Raw genomic sequence first — 26,799 nt, 5'->3', positions numbered from 1 at the left:
TGTGATAGTTAAATCAGGGCTGATGTTAGAAAAAAAATTCAAGCTGTTTTATAGACTGTGTTGAACTCCATTTTATTGTAATTAGTACAGAACCCTATATGTGTCTTCAGAATCTAACTATTGGCACTTTTATTTTCATTTTTATCTCACACATTTATATTTTGATCTTTGATCCCCAACCATTCAGCCTTGCCTGGAAATTCATTTTTAAAAGGCCCTGTCCCGCAGAGCAGATATATGGCCTCCTGCAGCGTGAGGTTGTGGCCTTAACTATCCTATTGAAAAGGAAGTTTGGCCCAGCAAATACTCTGAATGCTGTTGCTTCTGCTTCTCAAAGGATATTTAATCTACAGTCTCTACATGGCCTACTCTTCAGCATTTCAAATGGAACTGGAATTCCAGTGCATTGAGATCCTGACTTACAGCACGTTTAAGTAAACTTCTGGTTACAACAATAATCAGATTCAGAGTTTCAAAAATATATCTTAAGATTCTGGTTATTAAATCCAGGGCCAGATAGCTATTTGAAGTCACAAGCAGCATTCTGTGGAGGTAGTTGGCTCTGCAGCATTGTTACAAAGAATAATTTAACAACTCTTTCTTTTGTATTTAAAATGGAGCTTTGGTCTTGACACTTTTGATTTTGTCTGTGCTTTGCACTGAATTATCTTGGCAATGCTTCTACTGTTCTCAAATTTATTAATTGTTTTGTCCAGCACTTAAAGACAGTCATTTTGTTTTTGGTTGGAGAAGGATTTCTTGGAGTATAAATTTTTGACCTCTGTAATCTACAAAAGTTTTTAGATCTCTTAAATAAAAGAATTATCAAAAGTTGTCTTTTTGGTAGCCTGTTGCACTGTAGTATTTTTATTCTCAGCATCTCGTGTGTGCCAAACTTAAAAATATTATATTACTGGCTGTTACAAAATTTGAGAGAATCTTTACTTGGAATAGTCTTGGATTACATTTTTTTCTGTCAGAATGTTTTTAGGTATAGTTGCCTGACCTTTTTACACTAGACCTGTAGTGACTTCATGTAATTTTATAGCTGAATTATTCCATTCTGTACTGGACTTTTTGAAAATGGTAAAGAAGTATGCACAAGAAAAGGATTTTTACATCAATAATTTACTGTTAAGGGGCAAAAAACCACAAGATTTACATATCAACTTTACAGCAATTTAAAACTGTCCAGTAGGTGTCACCATCTAATAAAAAATAATATGCTTTACTCTTTACTGCATATCTTAATCTTTAAAATATGGAGAGAAAATTTGTTTATGAGATTATTATTAATAAAACTCCACGTTGCACTTCCTTTTTCTTTTCAAAGGTAGCACCAGGAGAGCTGTGCATAGTTCAGATTTTTCCAGGCTCTTCCTTGCCTCAAGATTTTATATAGCATGATACATGAAAAGAGTTATCAGGTCAATTTTGCATGCTTGGCAGCAGAGGAGATAGCCCTTATTTAAAATAATGTAACTGAAAATAATTGACATTGCCTTTTAACATGTAAATATTTAGTTTTTATTTTATTTGTCAACAATAAATGACGCAAGGGAGGCTGTTTTGAAAATAGTAATTAGAGCGACTGTGATATCAAATGCCAGCTACATTTACAAAATCACTTATATCCAGCCACTTGTGCCTCAACCTCTCTAGCAGCAGAAACACATCTGCCCTAATTGTCGCAAAAAATAGATTTTCAGCTATAAAAATCATTCATTTGTTACTAAATGACATCCATCATCATGCTTTCAGTTGAGAAGGATAGTATTAATTATTACATGCTGTTTGTTGTGTAGTTGATGTAGTTATAGTTATAACCATAGTCGTATCTCTCAAAAGTATGTAGGTCCTTACAGCATGTGCACTTTGGGTGTACACATATTGCAGAGCAGCCAGTGAGGGAGTTCTTCTTAACTAGAACTTTCTGGCTAATTCTTGCCAGGAGTGTGACTGACACTTGGAGTACTTGAAGCAGCACTGGGACTTTGGCACCCATTTCTCCCATATCACACTTCTGACAAAGGCCAGTTGGATTTCTGACAATTTGGATACAGCTAGACACCCAGTGTGAAAATTCCTTGGGCACTTATCTTTCAGTTGAATCTCCTAGATGATTCCCCAAATGGCTATTCATGTCCACCGAAGCTTTTGAACATTTTCGCCTTAGGCTGTATCCTTTATATACAATTACCAGGCTTCTAGAAGCCTTAACATGCAGGAGCAGAAAAAAAATGTAATCTCATTTACTCAAAACTTCTATCAGACTTCATAGATAAATCAGAAGTAGTATAATACATTTTGATATTTTCCTACAATCTTAGTTTGCCTCATTCATAATGTCTTTTACTCACATATTGACTCTCTTATTCACCTCCCATCTCCCCCCCATATTCTCTCTTCCTCTTGTTTGTTCCATCTATTCTATCTCTTGCAAAATGTTTTATTATGTTGTTGTTGAAAACTGAAGAAAACAAATAATAAACTTCTATGATTTGTGTTTTGTACATCCAGAAATGTACATAAATCATATTACTAAGTCACAAAAATCGGCGTTAAATATTCAACAGTTATTCAGTACACTTCTAATTAACAGATCCTTCCCATTCTGAAGAAGATGGAATGTTTATGTCAGTATTTCACACACAAATTAATTCAGAAGATTATGACCACAATGAAAAGCATGCTGTACAGGGTAAGCCCTTATTACCGACCTATAATTATGTAATAAATTATGTAATGTATTTTGGAGTGAATGAGTAAAATCTTCCAAAAATCAAGGCTGAAAGGGAAGCATTGTGTGCCATATACATGTTGGAAAAAATAACATTCCCATGATGTATATAATATTGGAAGATTTACCCAACATTGCTCAGGTCCTTACATTTTGTTTTTTGGAAAATAAAATTCAAACGTAAATATTTCATTTGCATCATTGCTCTGAGATGGCATCTTGGGGCTAGCTGAAAGCGCCTCTTCATGGCTGCTGCAACTCCAGCAGGTAAAGACTGGGGAAGGGTGCATGTCTCTTTGCTGGGGCAGGTCCAGGTTTGTATGAGCTATGTCAATTGTGTGGCTTATGTCGAAGCTTATTTTAGCTTTTGGTGCTGTCTACACAGCAGGAAGTATGAGTTAGAGGTGGGCAAGAGGCTGCCAGTGGGCTGGATTTGGCCCGCCAAGCCACCAGATCTGTCCCGCAACCCCCTTGCCAGAACCCTCACGCAGAGATCAGTTCATGTTTTAGAAAGCCAGCTGTTCTCTGCTCCGGTCTGCCTATGGAGGGAGGAGGGAGATGTTTCCTGCTGTTCCCGTCCCCCAGCAAAATCTCTTAACTGCTATTGGCCAATCTCTCAGTTTCCGGCCAATAGGAGCCAAGAGTTTTTGCTGGGAGAAGGGGCAGCATAGGAAGCCTTCTCCCTCCCTCCTCGTCCCCTCTCCTGCCTCTTATGCTCAGAGAGGAGCCACGTGGAGCAGTGAGCAGCCCGCAGCCAGAGCTTGCCTCTGGCACCCCAGTTGGCATCTGGCACTCCCTTCCCCAACCCTCTGCTCCCCCATACCCCAAACCTTCTGCCTCTTCCTGCATCCATACCCTCTCTCAGATCTGGCACCCCAATTTCCTTCCCCAGATCACAAGCCCCTCCTAGCCGAGGTCACATCCCAAAATCCTGCACCCGAGTCCTCTGTCGTAGGTCACAACCGCCTCCTTCACCCAAACTCCTTCCTAGATCCCATTCTCCCTCCTGCACCTCAGTCCCTCACCCCAAGCGCCCCTTTGCACCCAACCTCCATTCCAGAACCCACACCTCTCCATTAATATCCTGGAGGAGTGTGGCCCTTGACCACTTTCCAAAATTTTGGAGTGCCCCCCCAGATTATTACCCACCCCAGAGTTAAAGCATTCTTCCTCCGACTTCCTTTACTCCTTGTGAATAGAAATCCTCCAGCTTGATATTATTTCAACATGATGTTGAAATAATTGCTTGCTGTGTAGACGCGGACTATGTTATTTCAGAATAATATCAGTTTTCCAAAATAATGCTGCTTTGTAGACATAGCCAAAGATAATAGTTAATGCTTCTGAGATTGCTTCTGCTAGGTCTCTAGGCATCATAAGGTGAATTTCATCAGATGCTGCCAGCTTGAATATATCCCTGTTTTGATTTATGTTCCTTATCCCTTATTATTATTTGTTAATACTAATTCATATGATTTTAATGGACACTGAAGCATATTTTATCTGTCTTGATGTTATCAGTTATTAGCTCTCTTTCCTTGATAAGTAGAGGACTGATTCTTTCATATATCTTTCTCTTGCGCTTAATGCCTTGTTGTCGAACCAGTTCTGAAGCAGTAGCCTCTATAATGGCTGCTGCTATAATGAACTAGTCTCACTCAACCAGCCAAATAGCCACATGTGGCTAGTGGCTAACATGTTGGACACCATGGTTAATGTATACAGAAAACCTGTTATTATTGAGCTTTATGTCTCTTGCTAGATGTAAGTCATTTTGTGCTTTAGCCCTTTTGATTGTATGCCTACATGCATGTGCTCTTTTGTATTCATCCTTACCTTTGTCCTTGTTTCACTTTTTGTAAAATTCCTTGTTGATTTTCAGGTAATTAAAGTGCTCATGACTGAGTCATATACTTAATATGAGGCACCATCTTCCCCTAGGTATTGCAATTATTAGACCTATGCTCTTAAATCTGACAGTTGATGCAAAGTGCAGTATTACCCATTCTCTAATGTACCTATTTTGGATCAATGTTCTCTTGCCCTATTTGGTGTCTTCAGACTTCATTAATCTCCTTCAGTTTTGTGGGTTTTTTTCAGTATTATTATGGTATAGACTGAACCTGTCTTGATGTTTGAGGCTCTCCTGACAAAGACCAATATCCTTGCTAGCTTTTTTAGATATTTCTGTTGTTTTGATACTGTTGCTCATGAGGTACTATTATAGCAGGCATCAGTCCAGGTAGATTGAATTATGTTTCAGTGCCTGAATTCCTCCCTCTCTGAGATTCCGGTGGGTGGCATTGGACAGTTGCTCTTCTAATCAAATGGTTCTTTTCAGCGGGTATACATGACCACTAGGGGAGTAGTGAAATATTTTAAGTTGGCGTTGCCACTAGTATGCCAATGACACTCAACGCTACCAACATATTAAGTGATTCAAAATAATCTGGTTTCTTGGTGACTGGCTAAGATGGGAAACTGGATGAGAGGGGTTTGGCTAGATTATTCACAATAGGAGAGATGAGGTATATGTGTGTATTGGAGGTGTGCTAAGGAGGAGGTGATATTTGCTGTTTCTAGTCAGGCTTCTTAATTGTGGATTGGGTTGTAATCTTGAGGTCTTTTGCATTCTTGGCTGATCCTGGATTCCCAAGTAGTAGGAGTAGTTGAGAAGATAGGCCCTATGCCAGCAAAGCAGAGAAGACTCTGCGGCTGTGTCTAGAGTGGCCAGTTTTTCCGGAAAATCAGCCGCTTTTCCGGAAAAACTTGCTAGCTATCTACACTGGCCGCTTGAATTTCTGCAAAAGCACTGACCTCCTACTGTAAGAAATCAGTGCTTCTTGTGGAAATACTATTCTGCTCCCGTTCAAGCAAAAGTCCCTTTTGCGCAAAGCTTTTGTGCAAAAGGGCCAGTGTAGCCAGCTCAGATTTGTTTTCCTCCAAAAAGTCCCGATAGCAAAAATGGCGATCGGGGCTTTTTTGCAGAAAAGCGTGTCTAGATTAGCACGGACGCTTTTCCGCAAAAAGTGCTTTTGCGGAAAAGCGTCCATGCCAATCTAGACGTTCTGTTTTGAAAATGCTTTTAACGGAAAACTTTTCCGTTAAAAGCATTTCCAGAAAATCATGCCAATCTAGACGCAGCCTGCTTGACTATAAGTACCTGAGTACTCATAGTTAGTGGAATGATTGATGTGCTTAATATTACATTTAAGCCATTTACATGCTGTTTTGGATTGGGACCATAGTCTCTTTCCTCTGGTATAGACATCAGATTACAATCTTCCTTGGTGTATTTATTCCCACAACTATCCATGTCTCTGTCACTTCTGTATTACATGTTCTAAGTGGGTTTACCCTTGAAGGTCATCCAGACTTTGGCTAGCACAGAATGCAGTGTTAAGCACTTATTACACTTGTACTTGTGGACTGCACTGACTTCAGTGTGCATGCAAAATATTCATTTTTATCCATAAAATCCTGCATACTTTGGTTCCTACTTAGCTTCAAGATAATGTCTTTCCTATGCTCTGTAATAGCTATTTAAATGATTTTGGATGCTTTTTCCTAATAGGCCCTAGATTTGAACTCTGGAGGATTGGAAGCAGGTTTTTCTTCACGGGGGAGGCCCTCCACTTGCATGTTCCCCTCCTTCATTGCTACTTGCACAGTCAGTTTTTTGGACTTTAATGTTGCAAAATCTCTTCATATATTATGACTTTGGTGTGAAGAAGTGGGTAGAACTTATATGAACCAAGGATCTTTCTTTAAATTATTTTTACTGCATATTCTTTAATTTGTAATTCTTTAAAATACAATATATGTGCTCCCAAGGAGTGTGATAGTCAGTCGTTTATAAATCCAATGATAAGTAAGCACATTCTAGGTTTAAAGCCAAATAATCCCCAAACCTGTGTCTAACCCCAGGATCAAAGGAAAAAAGAGACAATTGTGTTAAGTATGCAGGAGAACAGATTGATTTATAGAACATTAAATATGATTGCTTAGTTTTGCCACTTATAAATCTGCATCATTCCAATAGTTGTAAAAGAATTACCATTTTAAAATTATTAGAAGTCTCTGAATAGCACAGACCATATATTATTTTTAAGTGTTTTTTGAGAAACTGTTCACAAAATATTAAATCTGAATATAGCTTAAGGGTGATATAAATGTTCAGTCTCCTACTTTTTAAACAATCTTATTTGATTATAAGAATTTATCTTTAAATTTAATTTTCACACAATGTATTTAAGACTGTTACTAAGAAACCATATTTGTTTTATAACATGCACAGATTTAAGGTGAGTTTTGAAAGAAAAGTTGTTACAACAAAGGACTGTAGAACATCAAAGACCTCATCTGTTTTTCAGCTGTTTCATTTAAGAAATCTGCTAGAAATATTCCCAAATGCTTTCCCAAAAAAATCACTGCTTAATTTATCTAATACTGGTGGTATAGTTCAAACAATAAGAAGTTTAAAAAGAATTGATTTAAAATCATGTTAATGTGTCTAACATTTTTGAGGTCAGATGTCCATAAAAATATTTTGGCCTTCACAAAACTATAATCTTATATAAGAAATAACTTTGCTAAATGGTCACCCTGAAAAACTTGCATTTGCCACATTTAACTATTGAAATGGTTATAACTAGAGTTTCTCATGGTAAATGTAGGTAATACTTCTAATATTATAAATACAATAAATAATAGTGAAAATAGTAATCACTGTTTTTTTTTGTCTATTGGAGAGTCAACAATCACATTTTGCAACTATTTTTTCTTAACTACAGACCGTCTAAATGAAATCGAAACAAGTGGCTCATTGAAAATAACAGAAAAAATACACCAAAAAAGTGAAACTAGAAGTAAAAATACTCAAGATTTTATTAAAAAGAACATTGAGGTATGTGTTGAGGTCTAACATTACTAAAGGATTAGGGAATTACTGATGTATACTAAAAGCATTGCCAAAAAATTACGTAATGGTGTATAGGCAGTCCCCGAGTTACGCGGATCCGACTTATGTCGGATCCGCAGATATGAACGGGGATTTTCTCGCCCCGGAGGACTGGAGCGGCGGGACGCCTGGTCCCGCCGCTCGCCTCCTCCGGGGCGAGAAAAGCTGCTCCCCGTCTCCCTGGTCTGCTGCGGGAGCCAGCAGACCAGGGAGACGGGGACCAAAGCGGCGCAGGACCCGGGGCCGGACCCGCGGCCGCTTCCAGATCAGCTGGAAGCGCCGCGGGTCTGGCCCCGGGTCCTGCACGGCTTTGCTCAGCGTCTCTCTGGTCTGCAGACCAGGGAGACGCTGAACAAAGCCGCGCAGGACCCGGGGCCGGACCCCGGCGCTTCCAGCTGATCTGGAAGCGCTGCGGGTCTGGCCCCGGGTCCTGCGCCGCTTTGCTCAGCGTCTCTCTGGTCTGCAGACCAGGGAGACGCTGAACAAAGCCGCGCAGGACCCGGAGCCGGACCCCGGCGCTTCCAGCTGATCTGGAAGCACCGCGGGTCTGGCCCCGGGTCCTGCACCGCTTTGCTCAGCGTCTTTCTGGTCTGCAGTCCAGAGAGACGCTGAGCAAAGTCGCGCAGGACCTGGCCGGACCCACGGCGCTTCCAGCTGATCTGGAAGTGCAGCGGGTCCGGCCCGGGTCCTCCGCCGCTTTGCTCCGCGTCTCTCTGGTCTGCTGGGGGGGACGCAGCTAGTGCCCCCCTCAGCAGACCAGGGAGATGTGGAGCAAAGCCCGGGGCCTGTGGTAGAGCAGGTGGGGCGCTGCCGGTTGGTCCCACAGCACCGCTCCTTGGCGCTACTGGACCAACCCGGCAGCACCCCAGCTACTCTGCCCCAGGAGTCCTGATTCAGCCGCTGCTGATCAGTTTCAGCAGTGGCTGAATCAGGACGCCTGGGGCAGAGCAGCTGGGGTGCTGCTGGGTTGGTCCAGTAGCGCCGAGGAGTGGCCGCGCTACTGGACCAACCCAGCAGCACCCCAGCTGCTCTGCCCCAGGCGTCCCCAAGTTAGCCGCTGCTGAAACTGACCAGCAGCTGACTACAGGAAGCCGGAGGCAGAGTTGCTCTGCCCCGGGCTTCCTGGAATCAGCTGCTGATCAGTTTCAGCAGCAGCTGACTTGGGGACGCCTGGGGTTCTTAAGTTGAATCTGTATGTAAGTCAGAACTGGTGTCCAGATTCAGCGGCTGAATCTGGATGCCAGTTCCGACTTACATACAGATTCAACTTAAGAACAAACCTACAGTCCCTATCTTGTACGTAACCTGGGGATTGCCTGTACATACATGTCTACAAATAAGGTTGGTTTCTTGATCAAGGAACATTCCATTATTAATGCTGGAAAAATTCATCTGGATTAAACGAACAACATTGTATTACAAAAATTTGTTGCTCATTGCAAAGTGCTGCTGAGTATTCATCCTTCATTGCCCAAATTTGCAAATTAGGTCCCCATTTGCTTTAAGATGGTCATATAACAATGAGAGTTTATATTTTTCTGGACACAGCCTATATGTTTTGTAGACAAGTACTTCTTTATAACATTTTTTCTTAAAGGAAATTTGGTTTTCTAAAAGTTAATGGGTGGATGTTGAATTAAACTACAATGTGCTACAATGACTACTGTTCAGTCATTATTGCTCAATCTTAGTGCAGATGAGCAATTTACTATAGCAGAGAACAGTTCACTTTCCAAGCATCATTTGGTTCTTGACTTTTCTACTAACATTATCTGAAACTAAGTTGCCAGATATGGTAGAGGTTTTTTGATGCAGGCACACTTCTGTGCATGAACAGTAATAAAAAAAACTAATTTATTTCGTACAGGCCACCAGATTTGTGAATGCTTGTGATCAGCTAGGTTTTGGGTTTTAACTAGTAGCACAGAAATGAAAACCTCTTTTCCATTTTCAGTATTCTGAGCAAATTAATTCTTATAGTTTTATGCTTTTCTATCTGTAAATCCTTCAGCTAGCAAAGGATTCAGGGAGCCAACTGGTTATTCTAGAGGAAGAGAAGAAAAGATTGGTTGAACTGTTGAAAGATATAGAAGATAATAGCAGTGAACTTCAAGGCATTGAGGTATGTACACTGACTCATGACTGGACTTTCTTGGATGTTTATGATATGGAAAGAGAGGTAAATATTGAGGCAAAGTTTGCACATGATACAAAATTATTCAAGTGAGTTAAGTTCATAGTACACTTTGAAGAGTTACAAAAAATTCTTATAACATTGGGTGATAGGGCAACAAAATGGCAGATGAAATTCAATGTTGGTAAGTATATGGGCATTGGGTATAATAGGCCAAAGGAGACTCTGCTGCATCTGTGAGGCCTCCTATTCCGAGGTTGTGGTGAAGTTATTATTTTATTATGCCCCACGCAGGTTCTAGGGTGCCATATGTGTTACTCAGCTTTCTGGGTTCCTCTGGGAAATTACTGAGGAACCTGGGAAGCTGAGTAGCACATGCTGCTGCCTCAGCTGCTCCGGAACCTGCATGGGTCATATCATATGTGTCTCTGAAAAGACACATTTGCCTGGGGCAGGTTGGGTCTGGGGAGGGGAGGTGCAGCTGTGGCTGGCTCTGGGAAGGTGTGTGTGGTGGGGGCAGGAGGATTCCTTTGGACAGGTTGGTGGGGGGACAAAGCTCCTCAGGCTGAGTGGAGGGGCAAAGGGTCCCAGAGCTCCAGCTGTGTGGTGTGTGTGTGTGGGCAAAAGAGATGTAGCTGCGGGCTAACCTCCCCAAAGAGGGGGCTCCATCAGTTACCCATTATGAAGTACACAGTAATGCACATTACTATGCATACTCCCACCCAAACATACAAAATGGTGGGGTCTACATTAGCAGTTATGACTTGAGAAAGAGATCTTGGGAGTCATTGTGGATAGTTCTCTAACATGTTCAATGTGCAGTGGCAGTCAAAAAAACTAACAATGTTAGAACTATTTGTAAAGGAATAGCTAAGGAGAAAGAACATATCATAATGCAACTACAGCCTCTCTCTGACTTACGAACTGGTTACAGACCAAGCAATTGGTCGTAACTCGGTTTGTTCATAAGTCAGACCCCATTGAGTTACACGTGACTGTGCTGTTTGTAAGCGCGGATCACATTCGTAACTTGGGGTCCGCCATTTACGACAGTTTTGGTTGTAACTGCGAACGGTCATAATTCGACCGTTTGCAACTCGGGGACCGGCTGTATATAAATACGTGGCATGCCCACTGCTTCAATACTGCGCCTAGTTTTGGTTGCCTCATCTAAAAAAAGAGGTAATTGAATTTGAAAAAGAATGGAGAAGGGCCACAAATATTAATAGGGGGATGGAATGGCTTCCGTACAAGAGAAGATTTAAAAGACTGAGGCTGGCCATCTTAGAAAAGAGACAACTAAGGGGGGATAGAATAGAGCTCTATAATGATATGAAGATAGTGAATATGAATGTGTTATTTATCTCTTCACAAAAACCAGGGGTCACCCAATTAAATTAAAAGCATTAGGTAAGTATAATGTTGATAGGGTTGCCAGATGGTTTCAACAAAAATACCGGACACACTTGACATTACATCACAATCTACATTACATCTTACTTAGAAAATGCTGGACTTTTATATCTCATTCATATTTTCTCAATTTGTTTCCCAAACAGCTCAAATACTGGACTGTCTGGTTCAAAACCAGACTCCTGGCAACCCTAAATGTAAAAGTTATAAGCATATACTGTGGTAACACCATCAACTGAATGGGAGTGAGATTGACATTAAGCAATATCTGGTCGTATAACTGTGTTACAGTTTGTACCATTGAAACATTATATGATTATATATTTCTTATAGAATACGTGACGTTGTGATGTACTAGGGCAAAATTCAGACTAGTGAGGGAGTGCCCTGCAGCTATGGGTGCCTTACAATGCCTTGCTCTAGTAGCTTCCGTATAGGTCACTTACAAAGAACGTTCTAGCATGCAAGCCGCAGCCTGAGTGTCATTGTGTATAAATGCAGAGCTACACTCTGGCTCTAACCAGCCTTGGTTGTACTGCATGTGACCCCAGCCCACCCTCATTTTTGGATCTTCCCCCAGAAATATACTATGGATAAAACTGTAAAACAAGTTTATTAACTGTAAAGAGATTTTAAGTGGGTGTGAGTAATGACGCATAAAAACCAGAAATGATAATGAGAAAAATAAAGATCAAATGATAATAGTATCTATTTAAGATACTATCTTAGTTACAAAGTAGAATTTCTTATCACGTTCCAGAATACTGATCAACTTTCAGATCAGGATCCCTCCTGCAAAGTTCAATGTGCGCTTCCTTTTGTCTTAGAATCATAGAACTGGAAGGAACCTCGAGCGGTCATTAAGTCCAGTCCCCTGCACTCATGGCAGGAACAAGCACCATCAAAACCAGGGTGGGCAAGATGTGGCCCATGGGCCAGATGCAGTCCACCAAGCTGTTGGATCTGGACCCTCAAGTGCTTTAAGTGGCTGGCTGCTCCCTGTGTCTCTCTGCTCTGGCAGGTGGGAGTGGGAGCCAATGGGAGTGGAGAGATTTTGCTGGGGCAGGTGCAGCACATGAAGCCTTCCTCCCTTCCATCCACCCTACCCTGAGCAGAGAGGCACATGAACAAAGCAGCCAGCTGCCTTGAGTATCCTGAGACTGCTGGCAGTCAGGGAAGCTGCTTCAGAGTCCTGCAGGGCTGCTTGCTTGGAGCTGTCAAGATACGTGTGCTTCCTGGCCAGAACCTGCTTCTGGCACCCCACCCCCTCTCTGAACCCCAACTCCCTGCTCTAGATTACCATGCAAACCCTAACCCCCTCCCAACCCAGGTCAAAACTTCCTCCCAGATAGTGCTCCCTCTCCTACATCCCTCCCCCAGGCCAGAATCCTCTCCTGCACTCATACCCCCTCCCAGATCCTGCCCCCCAGTCCCTTTGGAAAAGAGATTTCTTGTCATTTACAAGTTTTGAAAAATTCTGTGTCAGACTAGTTTGACTCAGACTTGCAAGAATGTAATCTTTCTCAAATATTCTAAGAGAATAATAATAATAAGACTTGACTATGCTGTTGGAAAAGCATGTTCTGATTTTATGAACTGGAAACTGGCAGTAGGAGTCTGAGAGAGAAGTTTCTTTTTATAAAAAACTTAAAATCGATAGGGCTGTTTTGAGAGTACAAGAGAGATTATATATGTATTGAACTTGCTTGTAGATGTTACCTTGACATCATAACATGCTATTTAAAATTGAAACTAGTTATATTGTTTACTTCATTTCCATGTAATTCTTCATTTCGTCAGCAAGCTGCAGCCTGGTGTGACATTTTCATTAATTGGCTACAGAAGGGGATTTTGTGACTTCCTTCACTTTCTGTCAGGTTATGCAGTACATTATTGTTTAAGGAGCCCTTAGAGAACCAAATTTTGACCTGCTGAGGTGACTTTTATTTTTTGGACATGGACATTATATATTGCTATAAAAAAACAGTAAATTTTGCTACTAATCTGTTGGTTGTGTGTTGAATTTAGTTTGACATACTCTGCTAGGGGTTTTTTTAGCCTTATTTCAGGTTTTTATCATAATAGTATGCAGACTTCCTCAGAGTTCTGGCAACTCTTTGATTGCTATTAATTCCATGTGTATTCCCTTACGTAATTCATGTTTTAGCCTGCGATATATATACAGGCAGTCCCCAGGTTACGTACAAGATAGGGACTGTAGGTTTGTTCTTAAGTTGAATCTGTATGTAAGTCGGAACTGGTGTCCAGATTCAGCCGCTGCTGAAGCTGACCGCCAGTTCTGACTTACATACAGATTCAACTTAAGAACCCCAAATCAGCTGGTGCTGAAACTGACCAGCAGCGGCTGAATCAGGACCTGGGGCAGAGCAGCTGGGGTGCTGCCGGGTTGGTCCAGTAATGCCCAGAGCGGCGCTACAGGACCAATCGGCAGCGCCCCAGCTGCTCTTCCCCAGGGTCCACAACAAAAGCCTGGTCTGCTGGGGGGGGGCACACTAGCTGCGCCCCCCCCCCCCAGCAGACCAGGGACACAGGGAGCAGAGCTGCAGCGGCAGCGGGGTGCCGCGCCTCTGAGGCTTTGCTCTGGCAAAGCCTCAGAGGCGAGGGACCCTGCCGCGGCTGCGGCTTCAGTCCCGGTGCCTGTGGTCTGCTGGGGACAGTCCCCAGCAGACCACAGGCACCGGGACAGAAGCCACAGCAGCGGCGGGTTCCCGCACTTCTGAGGCTTTGCCAGAGCAAAGCCTCAGAAGTGCGGGAACCCGCCGCTGCTGCGGCTTCGCTCCCGGTGCCTGTGGTCTGCTGGGGACCGTCTCCAGCAGACCAGGAGCACCGGGAGCAGCTTACGAACGGGGCTTTCTCGCCCCGGAGCTCGCAGGCAGCAATCCGCCACCTCGACCTCCGGGGCGAGAAAGCCCCGTTCGTAAGTGCGGATCCGACATAAGTCGGATCCGCGTAAGTCGGGGACTGCCTGTAATCTGTTTTTGGATAGAGAGATATCATCAGGAAAAGACAATAGTAAGAGTTTGCAAGGCACTATTTCTGGCATGAATTGTACTGAATTAGGACTGATGAGTATATTTGTCTCAGATTGCATCTTAATAACTTTCTTTACACAGTTGATTTATATAGGAGATTGGTTTTAAAGAATTTTCACTAATCAGTTCAAAAACTTAAATTTAAAACATTTTAAGTTTAATTTAAAAAAATACAACATGTCAGAACTACGAGCCACCTTGAATATTTTAAATAGAAAAGCGGGATAAAAAGATTTAAATAAAGAAAAAAATACTCTAAGATGTCATTTTTAAGTTATACCAGTTTATTGTTTAGACTAGAGTAATAAATTGCTACATTTGGGTTTTTTTCCTTTACTAGTATCATTTCATGGATTAATACATTTGTCTACCAAAGATTATGGATGCAGTCCTGCAAGATCCCCAAATGCTGAATGCCTACTGAAATCCACTGAGAATTCCATGTTCATAAAGCTTGCAGGCTTAGGCCTTTTATTGAAGCACTGCATTCATTAACTGATGATTTCTTTGTGCTTAGGTACTCAAGGAGTGATTTCCTCTCCCATCTCTCCCGAAAAACTGGAGTGTAAATACCACTGTAAAGTACATTGATGTAAATCCAGAGTTAATCACTGAGTCAATTTAGGCCAATGTTAGAGTGGAATTTTGCCATAGGTACCCAAGTGAGTGCCTAAATAACCAATTTAAAGTGTCACTACACGTGTCCTTCTCTAGGAATTGCACCTTGACACAGTGGGAAAGCCTATGACTGGAGAGTTGTGGCAGCTGGAGGTCTAGCCCCTAGTAGAGCTACCCATGCTCAAAGTATAGGGACCAGATGTAAGGGCATTGAATGATAGGCCAGGGACCTATCCTCGTAAAAAATACTTTATAGAAACAGAGCAAGGTAGCTATCTGAACAAGAAGCCTGATAGAAATGGTGGAATGGTGTACATGCCCTAAAAGATTTTGGTGCAGGAAGGGTCCGCATATTTTCTCAGCCAAACTACATGTGTTTGTATACAATTGTATGCCTGGTCTCAGAGGATATGAAATAGTTAATTCAAAATAAGTTATTTTGAAATAACGCATCTACACACAAAATGCATTTCAAAACGGCGTTTTGCTATTTCGAAATAGCGTATCCACACTGATTGGACGCTGAATTGCGTCCAGGGACAGCAAAGCATTTTTGTCTCTGCTTGCTTTAGTTGCCCTGATTCAGGACACCACAGCACTCTGCACCATGGAGTGCTGTGGAGAGTGTGTGGAGAGATGTGCCCTCCCTCTGTGTAGAGGGGGCTTCTGGAGGGAGGGCATCATGAACCATGGAGCCAGAGCTGCCTCTGGGCACTCTGGTGCTCATTTTGGATGTCTTACTGGAAGCCTGGCTGCAATTGCTGGAAACTGCCTGGCAGCATCTGCTGCAGTCCAACCTCCAGGTCCTCTTCTGGACCCCCCGGGGGCCGGGGAGGAGCAGCAGCAGCAGCACCTGGACGCCAGCGTGCCCTGCCGCATCTGGCATCTGGACACCAGCAGCGACTGGTGGGAACACATCGTCCTGGAGCACTGGGGAGACCAACAATGGTCCCAGAACTTCAGGATGAAGAAGGACACCTTCCTGGAGCTCTGCGAGTGGCTCGCCCCCGCTCTGTGGCAATGGGACAAGCACATAAGGCCCGCCATTCTCCTCCACAAGCATGTGGCCATCACCCTCTGGAAGCTCTCCACGCCGGATAGCTACTGATCTGTGGCGAACCAGTTCGGCATGGGGAGATCCACCATTGGAGCAGTGCTCATGCAGGTATGGCAATCTCTGGCCACTGTGTCTGGGGCGGGGCGCAAGGAGGGGATAGGCTGCCCTAGGGAAAAGGAGGGGAGGGGTTGCAAGTCCCCTCCCCGGGAGAGTTTGTTCTGTCCCAGCCACGCTATGGACTGCCCACAGTGGCCAGGATTGCAGGGAGGAGGGGTGGCTCCTGGGGAGTGAGGGTTTGGGGCAGTGGTGGGGAAGAGCACTCTCAGCCACCCTGGCACCCCAGTGACTCTCGGTTTCATGTATCCCTCTGCAGGTGGTCAAGGTCATCAATAGAGTGCTGCTCTGCAGAGTCATCTGCCTCACTGATTTGGACGCAGTCATCGAGGGGTTTGGCGTCCTGGGCTTCCCCAGCTGCGGGGGGGGGGGGGGGAATCGATGGGACACACATCCCCATCCGTCCCCCAGAACACCAGGCTTCCCTGTACATCAACCGGAAGGGATACTTCTCGGTCATCCTGCAGACTGTGTCTGACCATTGGGGCCAGTTTGTGGACATCAGCGTGGGCTGGTCTGTCAAAGCACATGACGTGCAGGTTTACTGCAACTCCTCCGTGTGCCAAAGGCTGCACGCCGGGACTTTCTTCCCCGACGGCCACATCAGGGTTGGGAACGTGGACATGCTTGTGTGCCTGGTGGGGGATGTAGCCTATCCCCTACAACTCTGGCTCCTGAAGCCCTACACGGGACACCTCAACCCCTCCAGACAGACCTTTAATGCCAAGATGAGCAGGGCCCGCATCGTTGTGGAGGGGGCGTTTGGCTAGTTGAAGGCCTGTTTTAGATGCCTCCTCACCTGCCTGGACCTATCTGAGCGGAATATTCTGCACGTGGCGGAAGCATGTTGTGTGCTGCATAATTTGTGCGAAAGGAAGGGGGAGGCTTTCCTGCCAGCCTGGATGGCAGAGGCCGACTACTTGGCTGGCCTCTATATGAAGCCCCGTATGGCTGCCAGCCGGGAGGCCCATCGGGGGGTGGTCCGTATCCGGGAGGCCCTGCGGGAGAGCTTCCACCCGGAGAAGGAGTGAAGTCTCCCTGGTGTGCCCCAGTGGGGCCTCATGCCTTATTCCACCCTCACGTCCTTCCCCTTTCCCCTCCCTAACCCCCCTTTCTGATGTAAAATAAAAACACATGTGTTGCCAAAAACAAACTCTCTCATAACTGGGTTGTGGGGGGGAAAAGGGTGGGAGAGGGGAGGGGGAAACCTGGGAGGAGGGAGCTGGAAGGGGGAGGAGAGGAGAGGAGAAGCTCAATGTTGGGGTTCTTGCTGGTCCACCTGTCTCCCAGCACTGTGGGTGCGCGGGCCTTGGAGTCCCTGGGGAGAGCAGATATGGAGGATGGGATGGGTGGGGAGGGGGGAACAAAGAAGTAGGAGGGGGAGCAGGAGTGAGAGGAGGAGCTAGAGCTGGGGTGGCCACAGGGGCTGGAGCGGCAGCAGGCAGCAATCTCTGCACCAGGGTCTGCAGATGGTTGCGGATGGCACGGCCCTGGTCAAGCAGCACCTGCAAGCTCTCCCGCTGCAGCTGCAGGTTTTCGTGCACCCAGTGCTCCTGGCTGTGGACCTGCCTTCGCAGTAACCCCAGGTGCTGCCACTGGTATTCCTCTTGGTTCTGGGTGAGTCTGCTGGCCCGGGTGCGGGAGGCTGTCCTGGGCGGGGTGGTGCACCCTGTACTCGCAGCTACTGCGGCTGTGGAGAAGTGATCAGTTATCCCTGGGGACACAGTGGGTGAAGCCCAGCCCCCCTCTGCAAGGCGAGTATGGTGGGTCTTGCACCATGATGTCCTGCTATCCCCAGGAGTGTGAGCGGCCTCCTGTGCTGTATATAGTGTGGGTGTAGGGGGGAGGAAGGGGTGATGTGCCCTGCCTCTGCGTAGAGGGGGCTTCTGGAGGGAGGGCATCGTGCAATGTCCCTCCCTGGGGTCAGGAGCATGTTATGTGCCTTCATACATACATGTGTGTGGGTAACAGGCCAGGGCCCCTGTGTGGCAGCCAGCCAGGGCCACATGCGCAGGGTGGCACGGCACATGCACAGGTTGCTGCATGTTCTGTGGTCAGCAGGGCCCACACGCATAATCCTTGGGTTCCCTCCCGCCCCCTGCCCCTTATAAGGGGATAGTGATGGCACTCATATGTCGAGGCCTCCCCGGCCTCGGATGACACTGGCGACAGGCTTGCTGGGACGACTCGGGGGTCCTGGGTGCGGGGCATGCTCCCTCCAGGCTTCTGTCCTCCTTCTCCTCCTCGGTGTCATGGGCAGGGCCCTCTGCCCCAGGGTCAATGACCACCTGAGGGGCACGAACCATCTGACTCCCCAGGATGCGGTCCAGGTCATCATAATAGGGGCAGGGATCTGGGTCAGCCCCTGGTTGGGAGCTGCTCCCTGAGGCTCTGGCATAGGCCTGCTGCAGCTCTTTTATTTTCATGCACACCTGCTCCTGGGTGCACATGTGGCCTTTGGTGACCAGACTGTCAGCCATCCACCTGTAGACGGCCGCATTCCTGTGTTTAGTGTGGAGATCGTGGACATTGGAGGCCTCCCCCCAAACCTCAATGAGGTCCACGATCTCTGCACTAGACCAGGAAGGCGCCCGCCTTTTGTGGCCCCTGGCAGGCTCCTGGGAGCTGCCAGATTGCTCCTGAGAAGTGATGGAGGGCTGGGTGCCACTGGGTTGCTGGCTCATGCTGGGCAAGGTACACAGATTGCTGGCTGTGTGCTGGCAGGCTTGCAGCTGGCACAGGCCCTGTGGCCAAACTGAGTCTACACCTTTAAGGGCTCCGGGGCTGGTGGAGAGAGCAGAAGGGTTTTCCTGGTTGTGCCCAGAGTAGCCACCAGGGCACCCTGGGAAGGGCTGGAGGCTTCCTATTTCGAAATAAGCATCTACACAGCGCTTATTTTGATTTAGCTATTTTGAATTTGGCGTTATTCCTCGTGGAATGAGGTTTACCAAATTCGAAATAAGCGCTCCGCTATTTTGAATTAATTTCAAAATATCGGTTTGGCTGTGTAGACGCTAGGAAAGTTATTTTGAAAAAATGGTTATTTCAAAATATCGGTTTGGCTGTGTAGACTTACCCAGAGTGGTATGTAGCCATGGTAGTCTGTATCTGCAAAAATAACAAGGAGCTCTGTGGCACCTTAGGGCATGTCTACACTAGGAAATTATTTCCAAATAACTTACTTCAAAATAATAATTCCCGAAATAACTATTTCGAAATAGTGTGTCCACAGTACAGGGAAGCCTCAAAATTAGTCTGAGGCATGCTCCCTTAATGTGGATGTGCTACCTTGACTTAGAGTCCCAGGAAGCAGTAATTACTTTGAATGAGTCTGGGGAGTAGTTATTTCAAAATAGCAGCCATGGAGCATCCACTCTACTGTTATTTCAAAATAAGTCTTATTTCTTGTGGAAAGCAGAAATAACAAATCCGTTATTTTGAAAAAATGGGCTTAGTAGTGTGAACGCTGCTTGTTATTTCAAAGTAATTGCAGACCAGGACTTAAAGACTAGAAGATTTATTTGGGCATAAGCTTTGGTGAGTAAAATCTACTTCATCAGATGCATGACATTCACAAAAGCAAACTCTCATGATTTTTGTCTTGATTGTACTTAGTTCTGTCATGTTCCCACTCTGCTTACCAGATAACACTGGTGTGCTGGTTGTGGCATCTGATTTCTTGCAGAGAAGTTATAATGCGAAGATTACACACACTCCTCAATTCACATATACATCACATTAATAAGTTTCTACTTATGTTTGAGAAGAAATCTTTATTCAAATCCTATTTTTTCAAGCATTTGAAACTTAAAAATGATCTTTTGACTTAAAATTTCTCTTGTTTATTATGCAATGACATATTTGTTAATAGAAGCCTGTTTGAGTTCTGTTTCTGAGATTTAAATAAACACATTTTTACATGTCAAGAAGTCTGAGGTTTTGTTTTGCTTCATTTCAAGATTTCTAAGTTAATGAGGACATGTTCATCTTGTTTAAAAATCTTTTGTTTAGAAAGAATAAGCTTTAAGGGTATGTCTAGACTACAACACTATTTTGAAATAACTAGTGCTATTCCGAAATAACTTAGTCCGCGTCTACACATCAGTCAGTTATTTTGAAATAGTGTCAAAATAATGTCCAGCTGGAAGTCTTCTTACTCTGACTCCTGTAACCCTCATTGTACAAGGAATAAGGAAAGTTGGAGGAAGAGTGCTCTATTTCAAAATAAGTGCAGTGTAGATGCTCCCTGTTTCGAAATAAGATACCCAATTGGCGTAGCTCATTTGCGTAGCTTATTTCAAGGTAAGCTCTGCAGTGTAGATGCACTTAAGTGTTGCAAAACTTTATTGTACATATGCAATGTTAAATTTTAAATAGTAATGGAAATATGATTGTATAAATGCATGTCTTTTAGAATGTATTTTTTAATGGAGGAGGTTTGCATACACTTTTAAAAAATGTTGATTAGTTATATTTAAGAAAAAAAATGTATGCCTACAATTGGATGGGATTTTTGTTCTCAGGTACTCTAGAGGAACTTCATTAATTTCAGGGGAGTTCAGATACGCACTTCTGTGGCTGAGAACTCATTGTATTTTAGTTCTGAAAAATAACATTTCTTTGAGAAGTAATACATGTTGCTTTTTGACTGCCATAAACAACCATTTTCTTTGGTCATATGAAATAACCACTTTGCTTAACTTTTTATAGGGAGAAGTATCTAGCTGGCTAATACCAGGAGAAGGGTATACACCTGAACCAATGGAATATCATCACCTACATGAAATAGATGCTAAACTCCAAGAGGTACTCTCTAATGGAGATATCTCTGCAAGTCACAGCTCCTGCTCAAAAGTTCCAAGCCAAATTTATCAGGTACAGTAGTGCACAATGCTTATGAATTATAGATTTCTTTTTTGGAATATGTGTTGATGTAGGTAGAGAAGTGCACACTGCACTTATTATCAGGAAGTCTGAGTACTGTAACTTTAATTTTATTAAACACAAAATGGACTTCAGTTGCTCTTTGATAATGTGATGTTAGCATACTTGATGACAGTTTTATCTTTTAGGGACTAAAATTGAATTTCCATTTTTGTTTTTGAAGTTTCAGGCAGTTTCTCATGATCCATTGTTCAAATATGTGTCGTGAGAAAGAGTAACAAAGTAGTGAAAATAATACTCCTTTGAATGCTGGTAGTAATAAAAGATGTTAAAGTTCTTTCAGTTGGAAAAAAAGCATTGTTCAGATTTTGTGCATGGAAGAGTCGAAATTCTAAACAAAAGTTTAAACAAAAAACTCTTTGAGCTAAAGATGTGTGCAATTGTCTTCTTCCTTGAGGTTTATAGTTTTTTAAAATTGTATCATCAGATTTATTTTTACATTATCTCTGCATTATTTCTTTTTTTTGGCAACCTGTTTCTGACTTTTTGTATAATAGAAATGTTCCTCCAGCTGTGTAAGTGCAGAAGAAAGCTCTACATGATACTGATACTACTAGTAACAGATGTTTTAGAGTGTAAAGTAGCAACACTTTCTGATTGTTATTTTAATCATATTCATAAATATGGTTAATATACATTGGTTTTAGGCTTATTGGTGCAGTCTGCAAACACTATCCAATATGACACTCACAATCATGAGCAGTTGCCATGTGGTTTGATTTATTTTAGATCTGAGGGAAACCAGAACATTCCAGAGACACTTAACTACTTTCTTATTTATTGCAAGCTTTAAAGAGTTAATATAGTTGTTCAAGTTTTACAAGCCTCAAAAACAATTACTATACAATTTAAACTTTAAATACCATAAATTTTAAAGCAATTATTACAGCACAAAGCAATGCAAAAGCAATTAATAGAAGATCTACTATTGAAGATAGAAGATCATATAATAATTATGCCACTTACACTTCACTTGTATGCCACCTACAATACCAGGCAGGAGGTCGTGGTCCCTTTGATTCCCACCTGTCAATGGGAAGGGTGTATTTACTTCTAGTTGCAACGAGCAGAACCCGTGGGTCAGTCCTGCTAACTCCCTCCCATTGATTCTTCTTAATAAGCCCATTTTATAGCAAAGCGAGACTTGGTCATTTTAATAATATTTACAAATTGATTACATATTTTGTAAAATACCTAAAATGCCCAATACCCTTATTTGGGGTACATCCTGCTACTCAGGATGTTGCAAAGACTGTGTGTATAGTTAACAGTTTTATGTCTGTCTCTGAAATTTTTGCTTATCAGAAACAGAAGTACCAGTACAAGTTTGATTGTCATGTGTTCTTGACGTGATCTCGCTGTACCAGTTAATCTGCATTATTATGCATAACATTCCTGCCTCTCCAAGCATCCCTCTCAAGCCTTGCCTGCGGGCTTACGTGCACCAGACTTGAGACAGGCCTGGGTTTTGCTTGTTAGAGATCCGCAGTGTGGTCAAGGCAGACATTATTATTTCAGTCAAGGCAGGGCCATCCAGGCTCCCCTACAGTGGTACAGTTGAAGTTAGTTGAATTATTCATTATATAGATTATAACTTAAGTTTTTTAGTTGACTTGACCAAAAAACAAAGCAAAAACCAACCCCCCATTTAAATTGCTGAGTGTGTATATATATTTTTAGAAAGATTTAAAACATTACTTTTTAGGCATGTTGTAAAAAACTAAAGAAATCTAGAGTTTATGTGTTCCGTAAACAAATATTCTGCACTACTAATTACAAATTGATCATACATGTGCAGTTTTGAAATATATAAAGGTGGCTTCTAATTTAGGAAATTATTTTCAGGATTCTGTATATCTTTGTTTTTATATAAATATTCTTTCAAATGAGAAAGGTATATTAACAATTAAACTCTTTAAAATGGGGGTGGGGAACCTTTTTTGGGTCAGGGCCACTGACCCATAGAAAAATCAATCACGGCTGCACACAAGTGAGGAACAAACAAAAAGCAACCACCAGCATGGGCTCTGAGCCTCAGGGGCCAGATCCAGGCAAGCCGGGGCATGCAGCTCCCCCAGCCTTAGGTTCCCCACCCCTGCTTTAAAAGTCTCGCATTTTTTATAATACTTAAGTTTGGTGATAGGTTTTATCTAACCTTTGTGTTAACCAAGTGGTTCCCAGATAATTGTTCTCAAACAGTAATTATTGTATAGATATAAAATCATGAATTTACTCTTACTGCCTCACTCCTGAATGAAATCTTGATCTTCTGCAGCCTAACACCAACATAGTGCATTTTTCCAATCCTTTTAAAATGCCTATTTGACAGTAACTTTTTACTAAATAGATAAGGTCAACAAATAATCCCTATTACTTCAGAGCCCTAGGGAGCCTTTCCACAACTACAGAAGAGAGCTGGAAAAGCCAGCTTCATGGAGGGTTTTAATTATTGTGTGGGCTTCAGTATAAAACTGACCCAAGAAAACTTCAGGACATGGGTTCCCAAACTGGGGGGCATGCCAAGAAATTCCAGGGGGGACGCGTGGTGACCCAGCCCCCCCCCCCCAACACCCTTCCCCAAGTTTTGCTGCTATTTTTGCTTTTCGGCCCCGGTCAGTTCCTTGCCCCCCCCCCACCTCCCCCACAACAAGTTTTGCTTCTATGGGGGGGGGGCGTGAGGGTTTCTCAAAAATCGAAAAGGGGGCGTGAAGCCGAAAAGTTTGGGAACCGCTGCTTCAGGAGTATTCTGTGAAGAGCACAAAGACTGAGAGAAAGCTTTTGTGCTATCTTTCCTTCTCTCCCCAAAGTCCTGTGACAAGGGCAAGAGTTTGTAACTTTTTCTTTTACCATAGTTCTAAAATCCATGCTTTTTGATCCAAAGCCTCATCATCTCCTGTTTCAATTATAGTAAACTTCCGATAATCCGGCACCTTTAGGACCCAGGGGTTGCTGGATTATCAGATATGCCAGACTATTAGAATGGGGGGCTATGAGGGGTCTGGGGTGGGGTAGAGGGGATGCCACCCCAGACCCCTCATAGCCCCCCCTTCTGATAGTCCAGCTCTGCCCCAGGCGTCCCCGATTCAGCCACTGCTGGTCAGTTTCAGCAGCGGCTGAATCGGGGACGCCTGCGGCAGAGCAGCTGGGGTGCTGCCAGATTGGTCTGGTAGTGCCACCCCTCGGCGCTGCGGGACCAACCCGGCAGCACTCTGGCTGCTCTGCTCCAGGTGTCCCCAAGAGCAGCTGGGATGCTGCCGGGTTGGTCCTGCAGCCCCGAGGGGCAGTGCTACGGGACCAACCCGGCAGCACCCCAACTGCTCTGCCCCTGGCTTCCCCGATTCAGCTGCTGGTCAGTTTCAGCAGCGGCTGAATCGGGGAAGCCGGGCGCAGAGCAGCTCCAATTGTCCGGCTGCCCCGAGCACTTCCGGGTTCCCGATGGTGCTGGAACATAAGGGCTACGTCTACACTGGCCCCTTTTCCGAAAGGGGCATGTTAATTTCACAGGTCGTAATAGGGAAATCCGCGGGGGATTTAAATATCCCCCGCGGCATTTAAATAAAAATGTCCGCCGCTTTTTTCCGGCTTTTAGAAAAGGGGCCAGTGTAGACGAGCCCCAGGAGTGCTGGAGCATTGGATGCCGGACCAATGGAGTTTTCCTGTACTGTAATCTCTTCCTCTTGGATATTTTAGTGTGAACCTCTGCTCCTCCTGTTGTTCAAATTGCTGCTTCCAAAAGCCTTTCTTATCTGTTGTTTCAAGATGTTGTCTCCTCTGAGTCACTCCACTGCAACTCAGACTACTTGTTCTTGCCTTCAAGGCCTTATCCCATATTCTCTCTTTATATTACAGTGTTGGTCTTCTTTTACTTTTCCTCTGCTTCATCAGTGATTTCAGCCTATCTCCTTTATTCAGTTCTATCACAGAAACTCCCTCCTGTCCTGTATTCCTGGAATGCTTTCTCCTGTTCTTCTTCGAGTGATTGCTCATGTCCATTCGAATCAGGTGTGCGCACTGCGTGCACCGCATCTTCCGGAGCGTTTTCCCTAGCGGTACCCGTAGCGTCCGCAGGGCGCCCCCTGGAGTGGTGCCGCTATGGCGGAGCATAAGTACCCCTGCCAGTGCTCCCCCTCCTCAGTTCCTTCTTACCACCCGTGACGGTTGTTGGAGCTTGTTTCTCTGTTAGAGTAGTTAATGGTTCCCATTTCTCTTAGTGTTGTAGATAGTTGTAAATAGTTCAAATTAGTTAGATACTTAGCAGTTCTTTAGTTATTTGTTTTTCTCCTTTTTCCCCTTCGGGGGGTGAGGAATGCCTGGGCGCAAGGCTTTAAGGCTTGCACTGTATGTGCTAAATTCATGCCCAAGGGAGACCCTCATGATAGCTGTTTAAAGTGTTTGGGTGAGGGTCACGTAGCCGATGCTTGTAAGATCTGCAGGTCGTTCAAGCCGCGCACGAAGAGGGAGCAGGACTCTCGTTTGAAGCTTCTTCTCATGGAGGCGGCTTTACAGCTGGCACCGACTGGACATTCCACGGTGCACAGTGCGCTGGCGTCGACGCATGATGCGCCATCCCGTGCGCGGACTTCGGTACTGAGACCTCGGCACCGCTCTCACTCCCCGACGCCAAAGAAGTCAAGGTCTTCTCAGGGTAGGTCTCGGAGCCGGAAGTCCTGGTCTGGCCTATACCATCACCTCGAATCCCCGGTGCAGGCATCTCCGAGTGCTGCAGTGTGGTGTAAGAGAGCTGGACAACCATCAAGTCCAGGTCAGCTATCCTCGCATCGTCCTTCGATGTCAGACACTTTTGAGGCAGCGCAGGACCTGATTAGCCTCACTACCTCCCCTCCGTCGTCGGTTGAGGCGGAGAGGTCGAGGTCTTCGACGCTGGGAGCCATGTTGGCACCGGCTTCTCCTCCGCACCAGTTGGATTGGTCGGCATATGCAGCAGGACCATCCCCTGTGGGACCAGTACCGCTTCCCTCTACCTCGGTGCCAGCCTCGACACAGGCCACCAGGCCTCGCCCGACTGGCCTCGACCCCATCGCTCTGGGACTTCTCCCAGAACCGGTCTTGGCTGCCCCGGTGCCGTATTTCTCAAGCCTTGTGGCACTGTCAACATCACTGGCTCTGACCCTCTTGACAGGGGTGCCGCTTCAGTCTTCGGTACCGGGCTCTTTGGCACCGATGCAAGTGCAGGCACCGGGCTTTTCGACATCGCTGCAGGTATCGGCATCGGTCCCATGGGCCATGCCAGTACCACCAACGCCAATAACGCTGATCTCTTTGAGGGCAACCAGTAGGGCTCCAGCGCCTTCTGTCTTGCCTGCTGTGGTGTCCATGGGGGCAACAATGAGGGCGCTGTCTTTGGGGCAACTGGACTTGGGAGTTCCACGCTTGCAACCGGCACCGACTTCGGCACTGCAGTCCACATGCACTGGGTCGATGCTGCATGCGGCACAGGGGCCTGTCTTCCCGGCACCGGTACGCCCTCACCGCACGCACGCGGGCAAGCCAGAATCTATGGCCAGGTTCGCCCCTCCGATAGTGGCAGGGCACTCGTCATTGGCACCACCCTGGCCTGAGTCTGAATACTCTTCAGATTCTGATGTGGGCTCTTTCAGGTTGGAGTCCTTGGGAGCTTCGTCACATCATAGATCCCGTTCCTGGCACCGGTGTGACCGTTCGCGAGTGCAGCACACTTGGCCACCTCAGCTGCACTGGCCTTTTTGGACGCCGTGGGCATACCACCAGTGGCAAGGGCCTGTGCCC

The 26,799-nt window shown here is 44.9% G+C and overlaps 1 protein-coding gene across 8 annotated transcripts in view; it reads left to right on the top strand.

Moving 5' to 3' along the window:
* The window catches only part of FSIP1 (fibrous sheath interacting protein 1), a 201,440-nt gene that overhangs the window by 25,653 nt on the left and 148,988 nt on the right, over window positions 1-26,799 (top strand). For all 8 annotated transcript variants that reach the window (XM_075927068.1, XM_075927069.1, XM_075927067.1 and 5 more), the window contains exons 6-9: window positions 2,603-2,701; window positions 7,534-7,646; window positions 9,712-9,822; window positions 20,800-20,964. In XM_075927068.1, coding sequence (XP_075783183.1) covers window positions 2,603-2,701; window positions 7,534-7,646; window positions 9,712-9,822; window positions 20,800-20,964 — 488 coding nt within the window. The remainder of the gene's footprint in view (window positions 1-2,602; window positions 2,702-7,533; window positions 7,647-9,711; window positions 9,823-20,799; window positions 20,965-26,799) is intronic.

The sequence above is a fragment of the Pelodiscus sinensis genome, chromosome 4, assembly GCF_049634645.1.
Source record: "Pelodiscus sinensis isolate JC-2024 chromosome 4, ASM4963464v1, whole genome shotgun sequence".
In the NCBI taxonomy this organism is placed as follows: Eukaryota; Metazoa; Chordata; order Testudines; family Trionychidae; genus Pelodiscus; species Pelodiscus sinensis.
Note: the sequence above shows the minus strand (reverse complement) of the source record. Positions and strands in the feature narration are given on the sequence as shown.